Genomic DNA, 13,159 nt, shown 5'->3' with positions numbered 1-13,159 from the left:
ATTTATGGAAGACATTCTTTGGCAAGACACATGAACCTACGCTTTTGAAAACCAACATAATCCTTAAAACTCCTGGGATGAGTATTCAAAGAATTTAGGTCAATTTTCTCACACTCAGGACTCTGATATCAAATTGTTTAAATACATGGCCCTTTTCCAAGAAAGCCTGAAGTCTAGTAACTACTAGCACCCTGAGAAGCTATTTTACCCACTTATTTCCTCATATAAACATACTTACATATGTAAGTATTTTGAGATTTTTAGGTGTGTAGCCTAGGGTTCTGGTTTGAAAGTCTAGATCTAGAAAGACGTAAAATGCAAGCCTTACAATCTAACAGGCCCGCACACAGGTGTCTCTATAAAAATAGAGGTCTATATGAACACAGAATGATTCACCTTATAAGCTTGCATGAGCATGTGGATGACTCCGGGGGCACCATGGCACCAGTGCACCAGTCTGTCAGTCTCATTGCTCAGTGACGATGGGTAATTCCCAGATCTGAATTTTTTATGACGCACATAGTCAATGCTTGGCTTCACCAGCTCTGCCAGGGTCTCCTGGTCCACATTTGCAACTGGCTAAAGAAAACATTAAAAAAAAAAACAAAAAACACCACCAAAACCATAAACAGAAGTAGTAACATATTGTGCATCAACACTTAATTCTATGCTCTATTTTCAAGGATCCTACATACGTGCCCTTGATCCAAATACTTTGAATCACTTCATACAGATTTAATTAATGTCTGCTTACAATACCCTTGTGAAGAGCATTTTTACACCTACTGTACAGACAAAGAAACTGGGGCACCAAGTTGTTACTTGTCTTACTGGAGGTGACACAGAAAGACTATGGAAGAACTGAGAACGGGATGTGGATTTCAAGATTCCCAGGCCTCTCTTTATACCTTAAAATAGAGAGAAGACTTACAGGAGAAAGATGATTTTATAGCTACGTTGCTCATAATACACACTTAAAACACAATGGGTTGCACGTTTCGTTTTAAAAATAACTAACGTTCACAAACCTGTCCTGTTTCCCAATAAATGAAGAGGAGTGTATGTAGTGGCATACCTGGCAGAGGTTTACGAAGGTTAAAGTTTTCCATCATAAACAAAACTCCCTGAAGCTATGGGCTATAAATCTGCATTTCCAATTTCAGAAGCAACAGCTACTTCTCCAGGTAGCTAAACATCTTTGTACTACAAAATCATCCTTAGATTGCTCTTCTGAATTTTCTTTCTCATTTCTTCTATTTAGTTTACATCCTTGCCAAAAGGAGAACATATCCATCAACCTGCATGCTCCTTGTAAGTAAAGGTTTAGAAGCCGAGTATCTGTTGGGTCTGCAGTTGTTCTTTGTTGGCATTCCCTCCTCTACCAGGCCATTTTACAGTATTTTCATAACAGAGCTCTATTTTTACACAGCCTACATGACTTCTGGAATTCCTGCAAACTGTGGGAACAACTGTAGAAATTGGAGCCTACAGGAGCCTAATAACTGAGCTTGTTTTTTCAAATAGCTTGTCTTTGTTGCTGACTCAATGTCATACAATTTCACTGTTTCCCACCAGCTCCAGCACATTTGCATTCCATAGGTGAGCATACTGCTACAATTGACAGTCTTACAGCCAAATGAAGGAAGACTTTCAATAGCTGTATTTTCAGTAACCTGAAAAAACCAAAAGCCTCTATTTCACCTCAGCCAGGAAAGCTTTGCCAGACTTCTACCTACCAGGTCCCTCAAGCAAACTCCACCTCTGCGCTTTTCTGAGTGGAACAGAAACCTTCACGCTGCTAATCACAAGTACACCTGAATACAGATCAGCTTATCATGAAGAACACCCCAGATCTGATCAGCCCTCACTCAGACACTGACCTGTGGGGTAGGGAGGCTCTTGTTCTGGTGGAAGCTTTGTTTTGGGGCTCTGATTTCACGCTGCACCCCTGCAGCAGAAGGCAAAGCAGATGGCCAACAGCAATAAATGCCTACAGTCTTGATCCGTGCAAGGCAAGCCCAGCCCAGCACATCTGTCCTTGGGAGGTAAATCCAAGAAGAGCAGAGCTCTTTACAAACCTCCTTCTCACTTTGTGCTTCTGAGAAGGTCTGAGTACAAGTATTTTGCCCAAGCTGCTGAGGTACCCAGCACCTACTTCCAACAGCAAAAAAGTAACCTACAAGTATGTGTCCTGACCCTCTTGCCAAGAGCAATGATATGCAAACAGACATTTTTGCCCCAGGGTTAGTGAAAGGGGCTAGGATTAGAGATTCCCTAGCTAGCACTTCAGAATTCCTCCTCTACCTCCTGGATGAGTTATTTAACACTGCTGAGCTCTTATTCTTCCAGTAGTCTTCTGTAAATAAATCCAGCAATACATGTTTCCTCATAAAGGTGGTGTACAGAAATGATGATCAGTGACCTTCACATCTCAGGTGCTATGCTGGACGCCCTTTTTTTGTTATCAAACAGCTACTCAACAAATTATCTCCTGAATTCTTTGCTGAAAATACAGAAAAATTCTCCTCATTTGGCGTGGGAGGGATGGAGAAAGGATGGGACTCCGATATGCCGTCTTCTTCTGCAGCGGATGACTCAACTCTGCATGACTCACAATATTTAATGTACAGTGAAAAGACAGTAATCTAATGCTGCATAAACAATGGCTTTGTGGTAATTCTTAAAAGCAGCAATTATATGTAAAGGAAAAGATAGTTACAATTTTAACATGTAGACAGAGTAGCTTCTGCTTAAGCCAAAAAGCACCGTGGAATTGTTTCTGCTATCAGCCTTGAATAGTAAGTGAAGGATGGAGCCTTTAAAGAGGCTTCTTTAAAGGACCAGAAGTTTCTCAGAAAATCTAGCAGAGCCAGGGAAGGAAAAATGGAAGCCAGGAAGATGAAGGAGCCAGAATGAGGTGGACCACCTTGTTGAAGAAAGCAGGAAGTGAAGGTAAGGGCACAGTAAATCAGAGCAGCCTGAGGCCCCAGTGAGATGGTCACTACACAAAATGGCTGTAGTGAGGTTAAGACACGCCCCCAGGTACCAGAGCAGTAGCCACTTCCACAGCAAAGTCAGCTGCTTTAGCCTCAGCTACTGGTGGAAGTGATGTGAGCTAATCTGAAACACATGGAGAAGTCACAGCATCTTTTGCAAATGAGGAATGGCTGAGCAGTGGCAACACCAAGTACCAGCTCAGTCACTTCTGCAGTGAACATTTATACGCATTCAGCTTCACCCTGCGAGGACGTACAATCCTTCTTGTACACATTTGGACATACAATGACTTGCCTGAAGGAAAGTCATTCTGCATGAGCTGGTAAGAAAATTAACATTTACAAAGATGCACAGACTGGCAGCACCTTTAAAAATCAGAAACAGGTAAAATACAAATTTTGCCACTCTATGGCCATCTTCTATAATGAATCTTAAGGCTCTTTTCCAGATTGTACAACAGAAATAAGATATACAGGTCTGTTTTGAAAAAACGTCATAATCCTATTGGAGAATCTCAGGTCAACGGGGAATAGATTTAAGTGTGGGAAAGAGGAGGTATACAGAAGAGAGGAATCTTACTCAGGACAACAGAAAGAAGAGAGCAGGGGTCATAAATGCACTAAGGAACATCAGATTTTTGGGGGAGAGAGAGGGGGAGATAAGGAAGAGGAAGAACATCTAAAGAATAAAACCACAATGAAGACTAATGTGTGATTAAGGATAGTCTTCCAAAAGCTTCAAGACAGTGGGGAAAAAAAAAAGTCACTGGGGAAGAGAGGAAGGGCTTGGAGGGCAGGAGACACCAGCAGTACACTCATTTAAAAATAGCAAAAAATTGAAGAGTGATGGATGGTAAGTGAATATTTAGCTGGTCTAACTGCAGGCACCAGAAGGAGTAAGTATGAGCACGAGGGGCACCTCACTGTCTCTGTTGAGGATAGGAACTTCAGCTCCTGGAACGCTGGTGCTCTGAACCACAACTCAAGGGTTAATTCACTCTAATGAGAGGATACCCAAGTCACAGTTTTCTTCTGCTACCAGGACCTGACCTAGCATTCTGCACAGTTATGTGCTGCAGAGTCTTAACTCCTAACTGTGAGACCCTGACCCTGCACAACACTGCACATGCACGAAAGCTGAAGATAAGATCCTCTGATGCAAAACAAGAAATCACTGGTGTTTCACCCCAGCCCACAGAAGACACTCTTACCTGCATGAGCATGTAATAGATCCCAGCCACTCCATGGGCCGCTCCAACATACTGCTTCCTGTGCCACTGGTACAACAGAGGACAACGGTCTGTTTTCCGCTCCTCCTTCGAAAAGTTTCTCCCCGATTCAATAATAGCATCTACTACCTAAGAAAGAGAACACACCCCTTCCGTCTGTCTCGCTTGCTTTGATTCAGAGGGTTTTGCTTTGTCATGACTAAAACCACAGTAAAGAATAAGCTATGATAAACAGTGATAGGGCAACAATATTCAATTCATTTGGACTTGAGTGTTGAGGTAGAAATGGAATTTTTCCTAAATGATGGAATCACACATATTTCTAAGAGTAGAAATTTAACATATAAATATTTCTAATCACTTTTTTCCAGGCCTGCCTTCTCTGGTTCTGGTATCTGCAGAACAGTCATGCATCTTCCCCACACTGAATTCTCGTTCTTTTCACTTAAACACTTCTGTCTTAAGGTTTTTCGTAACAATTTGTTATCCTCAAATGCTCCAAAACTAGTTACATATTAGATCCATTTCCATGGCTGGCCATGGACCCACCCCCACTGGCCTGTCTCAGTCCCAGCTGGGCAGCAGGGAAAGGGGGAAGAGATTGGGGACAGATGAGACTGAGTTCCCAGTTCTAGGTCCCTCTCCTCTCCAGCATCCCTCTCTTAATCCCTTGAATTATGTGAAGGAGTGATTCCAGTTCAACCTCACTGATGCTGTGGCACTGGAGAGAGAAAAGTATCTTACCTCTTTGATAACAGACTGTGGGACAGTGTCTGGACCGATTTCAGTATTCAGGTACAGCAAGGCATATAGGTAACCTGCTCTGCCATAAAGCAGCTCATCTGGCAGTTCAGCATCTGTGCTTACGACTGCCCTTTGGAGTTGCAACAACCTGCATCAGACAAGGAAGGTGGGGAGAGAGAGCATCTTCTCTAGAGACCATACTGGACTACATATTGTACAAGCCATCAATCAAACCAGAAGCAGAACAAGTGCCAAAGCCCCACCACTTCCCTTCAGTCACCCCCAGTTCAGCTGGCTGCCAGGTTTACACACAGGAGCTCTGCGTGCCTGCCATCCCTGACAGACAGGCAACTCGGAGCCAGAGCCAGGTTAGTATTAGTGCAACTATCAGTTTTTTGTGCAGACAGAAACAGATGTACGGGTGCAGGGAGGGGGTTGGAGGAGGCTGGAGAGCTACTCCAACAAATAGAGAAGCCTCCTGGAGCCTCTGGGAATTTCACCCAAGTGTGGACCCTTAATTGTAGATGTGTAAGAGGGAAAAAACAGAAACAAACAAAAAAGACCAATACCACCATTTAGCACTCCCCCTCCCCAGGCAACACGTTGTCTCAAATGTTTAGCAGCTCAATTTTGAAAAAGGCACTGTTGTTATCCACAAGCTTTTGCTTGCCTTTAGCAATGGAAAAAACCCCTTGGGCCGGCCATTGCAACTCTCATTTGCTCCAAAGAGACTCCGGGCTATTACTCCACCAGTCTGCATTACAATTGAGGTGGAACAGAGATCTCTTCTTCCTGCCCACTCCCTCCCTGTCTCTTCCTATCTTTTGTGATTAAATTGGCAATTAGATGAAACCACGGAGATGATCACATTTTAAATTGTGGGAGGGGGCAAAACAATCTGGATTAAGACCAAATTCAATTCCCAGATCCCTCCAGCTGCTATTACTTGGCAGAAATGTTAGCATTAACATCATGCCGGAGCAAAAACACGGACTCCAATGGCTTGTTTATGCTGTCACTGCTTAATACCAGGGAAAAGCCACTCACAAAAAAAGGAGTTTTATATTATCACTCCTTTCTTGGAACTATGCTTTGGACTTAGAATTGAATTACTTTCTTTTAAACTGTCCACTGTTAAGTTTTATTATTCAAATCATACAACTGGACAGCTACAAGGTAAAAGTTAAAAGTGCAATCACAGATAACATTTTGACATCTATAATGTACCACTCAGCTGGCATCATGAATATATTTGTAAACAAAAAAGGAAGAAAAGAAACAAATAATCAAACTAAACTCCTTTTCAGTCCTCCTCCTAGAGATGACTTTCCAAGGAGAGGCGAGACTAAAAGATTTATTGCTAATCTCATTTTGCTATACTCATCCTTCATGCCTTACAGCAACACTGCTTTCCTAGCTGCATCCAAAATGACATGCCCAACTTTACTGCCAGTTCTAAGAGCAAAAAAAACCCCAAACCTACCACCCATTTCAAAACTGAAATATTCATTCAGGAACAGCAGCAGAGATTAATCACACTAGGATTCTAGATTAGAAAGAGACCAATTATATTTCCAAATATAAACCAGAATGGAGATGAGGACACAAGGCTAGTCTGCAAATTCTGGCAGCCTAAGGTATGCTGCTGGACCGCTAGCAGGTGGATTGCTGGTGCCGAATGCAAACCTCACAGGGCTCCAGTGCTTCCAGCCCTCGCTGGGACAGCAATCAGCTCCGTACCAGCAAAGGGACAGTCAGTTCTCCAAGGAAGCTCCACATCTAAATGGGATTTCTCAAGACATTTGTTACATTTAGATTACTTTGAAAAGGGGCTGCAATTTTTTCAGGCTACCCTTCATATGCTCCGACCTAATTAAAGCCCTTGCATTTGACGGTTCAGCAAATACCTCCTCTTTGTTTTATTAAATCTTTGTCACATATCAATCCGATGTACCTTGTTTCTGTGTGGCTGTTTCCAGATCCCTGCAGCATACATGTTTTGTAATGAATCTACAATTAAGACCCACTCTTTACAGGAAACATCACATACTGCACAAGCACTACATATTGCCGATGATAAGCGTGCGACTTTTGTTAAATGTCACTTCAATGTGACAAAATCAAAACATGCACGCACTACAGATATGCCCAGGACATCCTGTCCTTACAGCAATAGAGGACTCAAGATAACCTGCTAAATATGAATCAAGTGTAAGCCAACTTCAATAAAGATAAAGCCTGTTTTGTATTCTTCTACTGAAAATGTATCAGGGGAGAAAGTGTCTCCATTTTTTTAATCCCGTCCTCCAAAACTCCACTTGCTAATGTTACTGAACCAATGATCTCTACAAATGAAGGGCATGGCTTTTTCCACCATCAACCACTTACTTGGCAACACATTCTTTAGATTCACTGTCGTTTTTCAGCTTGTGATAAACCACTGCACCCACTGCCAGTGGCCCAGCATCACCGCAGAGGAAAGTAACTCTTCTGCCATTCAGATTGCGAAGGATTCTCTTCACATAATCAAGAGATCGCTGCAAGTGGCTCTGGTTTTTCGTGACGCGGTACAGTTGCAGATATAAGAGGGCAATACCTGGAACAACCACATGAAAAAGAGTTTCATTTACTTTTCCTTCTAAATATATCATATTCCCCTCTTTAGTGCCTCTGAACCAGTAACTCAAATGCAAACAGGTATTTGGGCAATTAAAACAGGTCAGTGAAGGGTTTTAGCTTACGCAATGGGAAGGCATCAGGCCATCTATTTTGATTACATTTCAATTTGGATTGTGACAAAAATAAAAAAAAATTATCAGACTGAAGCCCAACGGTAGACTCACAATTTGCAGAGAATGAAGAAAATTCATGACACAGGCACCAGTGCTTGGTGAAGAAATCACTGAAGACTCATAAACTTGGGCTAACAAGCATGTGTATGACCAAGTACATTGACTGTACAATACTCATCTATTATATGCAAGAAGTGACTTATTTTCCATTTGATTTGTAAAAGGATCTTTTGATGAGTTTTTGGATTCAACTTGCCAAGTTCTTTATCACCCTTAAATGTATTTCACAACAAGATTATGAGTTTCTACAAGTTAAGCTAGTTTGTAAAAGCCAGAAAGCAAACAAGTCCTCCTTCCAGAACGGCGGAAGGTAATACCAAGCTTCACTCCACTAAACCCATTACATAGTTTTCCATTAAAACCAAACAAAACCTTAAAAATTGCAGCAATGTAGACTGATGAAAGCGAAACAAATCCATCTGAGTGGATGTTTATTGGCCAATTGCAAGCATACATGTGCAGAAGCAAAACATTTACCTCCAGACCATACTGCATCTCAAACTCGTTTCTGAACAGTGAGAGCACTCTCCTGAGCCACAACTAAAGCCGAGTACACACAAGGCCCACTTAGCTCCGCAGTGAGCCAGCTGAGCACCACAGGAAGAATAGCACCACAGGAAGAATAACACCACAAGAGTGCTGGTACATCCTCAGATGTTCTCGGGACTGGCTTTGAACAAGCCTTTCGAGATGAGTCCAAGAGGAGAGCTGCAGAGCTTGGTTAGCCCAGTTCAGTGGCAGGGGAACTTGTGGGCTATTTACTGGGATTTCTGTAACCCTTTTTTTATGTTGCAACATTTTGTAGATATCTGGGCTTGACCAAAGGATGATCAGAAAAGTAGCCATGAGTGCCAGTTCATCCAATCCTTCCTTGTGCAACACCCTTAAAATGGCTCCTCCAAGATATCTGGCTCATACAAAGAGTACTTGTATAAGCAAGATGGACTACAACATGAGTCCTATGATTGTTACATGCCAACAGTATGCGCTCCAAGATTTTAAAGATGTTTCACAAAGTACAAGCCAACGCACAGGACTGCACTGCCAATAAGATTTGTCTAGACTTGGTATATAACAAGCAGGGCAGTTGTTTTCAGCATTGCTTTTACGTTCTGATTTGCACACTAGCTGCAAGGAGCAAGTTTGGGGAGAAAGTATTTGAAAAGCCAAATCATTTAAATATTTTTATTCAGAGTCATTTCCACAGGAGCCTTGAAAGAAGTTTATAACTTGGAATAGACGTAGTTGGCGATCCTTCTACAGGATGGAAAAACCCTACTCTCATTAGACTCTGTTACTTGTTCATCTATCTTCTTGTTTCAGCTAATGATGGCTGTGTTACTTTTAGCTTATGACTCATTTTCAGCATGCTCTGTTTTATCAGCCATAACTTGAGTTGTCAGTCACAGTGTCAGAACACAGCTCCCTGGGAGCCATTTTGTAATGTCAGCGTGAGAAAGCCCACCACTGGAGATCTTCTGCGCTCACTTCTGAAAGCCACTCACTTTCAGACCTTGAAACACATCCACCATTTAAGTCTGAGTTGCCTAAAACTTCCCCACCCATCCACCCACAGCACCATCTGTACTGAAACATCAAGAAGAAAGCAAAGAAATTTTACCCTTTCATTGCCAGAACTAAGCCTGAGCACAGACAAACCTTGGAGAGTTTTTCCAAGCTGCTCCCCCTCACGACACAAAGATAAAAGAATGGATCTTCTCAGGGCACATTTCAAACTTGCTGTGCTAAAAGCATAAGTATGCCTGCAGTGTGAGCTACACAGAGCAGGAATAGAACATGCCATTGTAATAGCAAAGTGGCACTTAAGAGGCCTAGACAGAGAAGTGTTTTGGCAGCTTGAAGAGCAGTGGCCGTATCAGGCTTGACAACTGCAGGCTCTGCCTAAAGAATCAGAAGGGATCATTCACATTTGGACAGCATCAGTGATGCAATGCTAAATGAACGACAGTGCCTAGCAATAACCAGCGCTAAATGAACGACAGTGCCTAGCAATAACCAGCGCTTGCACACACCTGTTTACCTTCATGCACTTCACAATCTTGCAACCCCACCTCCATACTCCCCCTCCTCACACGTTAATTTTACCATTTTTCTACAGACAGAACAAGCAGAGCCAAGTTATTCATATTCTAGATTTTAAGGCTCCACGCTCCTGGGCACAGAACACCCCCTCTCAATGATCAGAAGATGCTGTTACCATCAGACAACTGCTAACTATCAGTCAGTTGAACAGAAAAAGGTGAAAATAACTGATCTTAAGAAAATATTAAAGAAACTAGAGGTAAGCCAAAAGGAGTAGCCTTAGAAAATCCACTCCCTTTGCAAGTTAAAGATCTCCATAGACAAAAGCCAATTACCTCTCTGTAACCAGATCCTTTGTCCACTGAAATCAATGCAAATAATTCCAGACAGTAGTGACCAAGGGTCCAAAGTTAAAAGAAACCAACTCACACAAATGCCTCTCTCAGAGTATTCCTGCTGCTCCTGTGAGAATACCAGAACCTCCTCCTGTGAATAAACCCAATTATGCCATTTAACAAACACACTTCATTCAAATTCTAGCTTTCTCACCAGTCCAGCCAGTATAGGCAGAGCAGTCATGTGGATCTGCTGTCTTCAGCCCTTCCTCCATTTGTTGCAGAAGGTCCTTGATTTTTGTCTGGATCCGTTTTGAGAACCGAGCACTGACCTGAGAACAGGAGACAGGAGAAAAGGAGCGAGTCAGAGAAGGAAAGAATCCAAGAGTGCAAGCTGGCTGCTCCACTTTCTTGTTTGGAAAAAAACAAAAAATAACTAGGGAACAAATACTACATGCAGCAGTCAGCAGTGTCAAGGTGATTCATCTTAAGTGTGTCTCATGTAATGCATTCTGATTACATATTAGAATAAGTTACTAGTATCTACATTAAAGAAAAATTATCTGGGGATGCTTTAAAGTCACATGAAGAGCAGCTATGGACACTGTGAGAGTATGTAATTATATGCTGCCTCTTATCTCAGGCTCTTAATACAGTAAGCAAAGCTTCTCTGAGCTAAGTAAAAGGTGAATAGAAGCAAGCAGAAGACAACCATCTGCTGCTACTCCATGAGCCAATACTCATTCAGGGTCCTGGTACCAAGACCACGTTATGGACAAACACAGCACAGTGAACCTACAAGCCCTGTGTAATAGGTGGTTGCTCTCATCACAAGGTCCCTGCACATCTTTTGTGGTACTATGGAGCAGGAAATAGCTAAAGGAAAATAAATGTTCATATTTAAGACAACCAAGTCAAAGTCAAGCCATCATCTTCAATGATATGCTCAATCACATCATCTATGATGTATTCACATTTTCCTCCTTAATCCAAGACTCTTTTTCATGTCCCCGTTTGTGATCACCACATGGAAGGCAAGTCGCTTAGAGCCATAAAATGCCCTTCCTCTTGCTTCTTGCTCTCTCCTCTCCCCAAAACAATATTAGGATTGACATGTTTTATCATGAGAGGAGGTTGTTAAATGCAGTGGAACTATTGAAGAATAACTACCTAAAAGAATGAGCTAGACACAAAGCTGAGTAGAAGCAGCTTGGCAGCTTCAGGTCATGCATGAAGTTGAAGAAACTAACCTTTGATTTTATTCATTGCTTGCTTTTGACCAAGAAAAGTTTACATAGATACTATATATGAAATATAACACAGGATACTTTAATCTTGCCACCATTTCCCTCTCATGAAGCATACTGTATGGAAAGATACATTACTAATTACTCCCTTAAGCCTATGGAATGTGGAAATAGTCCATTAACTAGAATTTACTGCCCTATTAACTTCCATGGGAAAGAGTATTCAGGAAATCCCTTCACAGGACGAGTCTACATTTGAGTGGGAACATCAGAAACAACACTCAAAAATGTTTTTTTTTTTGTTATATAAACGGTATCACTTATTGATCAGCTTTTCCTATTAACACATTTATTAAAAACTAATTTATATATTTAAATAGAGCCTCAGGTCTAGGTTTACTTACAGAACAATTTATCTACTACGGAGGCAGAGAAGGAGAAACAAAAAAACGTCTTCCCTTTCTGGGCTATAGGAAAAGCTTTACCATTACCAGATAATTGCATCACTCTGACAAAATAGTGATGTACACAAACATCATGCCACCCAAAAATATTTCGTGAATGTGCTTTTTCCATCACCTACAGAAAGCCCCAAGCATACATCACTTGTCACCTAAATCTCAGTTATCCAGGAACAACTAGAAGAGAAACTCTCTAGGAACATGGAAGCCAGCAGAGCTTCCCCACCTCCAAAACCAAGAGTCACAACGCAGTGCTCATCAGAAAAAGGGCATTACGCAATTTGGCTACCTGTCAGCTTACACTGAGAATAAGCTACAGTTTCCTGAATAGTGCTTGATCTCCTTCCACCACTTGCTTCCCCAACCTGCTCCCAAATAACAGCCAGAACAAATCAGATTAACTGAAACTAAGCCTTCACCAAAGACATCTACATTTATGATGTTTTACTGGAGAAGGAGAAATTAGCTCATTAGGAAGGCAAGGTCTCGTTTGATTACAACACACCCCAAAAGGGAGGGGGTTCAGATAAATGATGGGTCCTATATCAGATGTATGCCAGCATACAACTGATTACTCAAAACACTTTGTACTCTTGTTCAGAGCAGAACTTCAAATAAAAATCAGTGGATTCAAACATCCATTCAATGGATTCAGAAATCAGAAAGAGAATAGGAATCACACAAGTCCTCTGACATACTCAGATGTCTCCAAGGTCAATGGCTCAAATCCATTTTATGATGGTGGGATAGGGAGGAAAAAGGAAATTGTGCCATTATATCTCATGTCACACACATACCACTCTAGGAAGGAGCTAGAGCTACCTTAACCTTCTTCAGTAACTCTAGAAGTAGCAACCAAACACAGTAAGCATCTGATGTCTACTCTTTGGCCTTAATATGGCATTAAGCACCTTTTTGGTAGGAAAACTGTACCATACACACACAACACTCACACCCTCCCCTTTTAACTAGTTGAGTGAAGTCTCAACACAAGGCAAAACCTTTCCCAAGGGCAGAGCTTCTCTCCTTCAAAAGACAGCTATGCCAAGGCTAAGGCATATGGGGAAACAGCGTGAGGATATCCATGCAGATGCATCCAGGCGTAGCACTCAGTTTATCTGACAAGAGTGAACTAAGGTTTCAGACTACCGGTTTGTTTACCTACTGCACATCACAAGCAGGCTGGTTATCTTTTTGTTCTGACAATACACCTGCTGTTACCAAATCTGGATATTTTTTATCAAACACCAGA

General features: G+C 41.8%; 1 protein-coding gene across 1 annotated transcript in view; it reads right to left on the bottom strand.

The window, feature by feature from the left end:
- LANCL2 (LanC like glutathione S-transferase 2) overlaps positions 1-13,159 on the bottom strand; it is a 33,213-nt gene that overhangs the window by 10,848 nt on the left and 9,206 nt on the right. The window contains exons 2-6 of the mRNA XM_076330755.1: positions 10,414-10,531; positions 7,358-7,565; positions 4,970-5,117; positions 4,208-4,354; positions 397-579 (exon numbers count right to left, since the gene is read on the bottom strand). Coding sequence (XP_076186870.1) covers positions 397-579; positions 4,208-4,354; positions 4,970-5,117; positions 7,358-7,565; positions 10,414-10,531 — 804 coding nt within the window. The remainder of the gene's footprint in view (positions 1-396; positions 580-4,207; positions 4,355-4,969; positions 5,118-7,357; positions 7,566-10,413; positions 10,532-13,159) is intronic.

Source organism: Aptenodytes patagonicus, chromosome 2, assembly GCF_965638725.1.
Source record: "Aptenodytes patagonicus chromosome 2, bAptPat1.pri.cur, whole genome shotgun sequence".
NCBI classification, from domain to species: domain Eukaryota; kingdom Metazoa; phylum Chordata; class Aves; order Sphenisciformes; family Spheniscidae; genus Aptenodytes; species Aptenodytes patagonicus.
The sequence above is the reverse complement of the archived record's forward strand: the minus strand, read 5'-3'. Positions and strand labels throughout refer to the sequence as shown.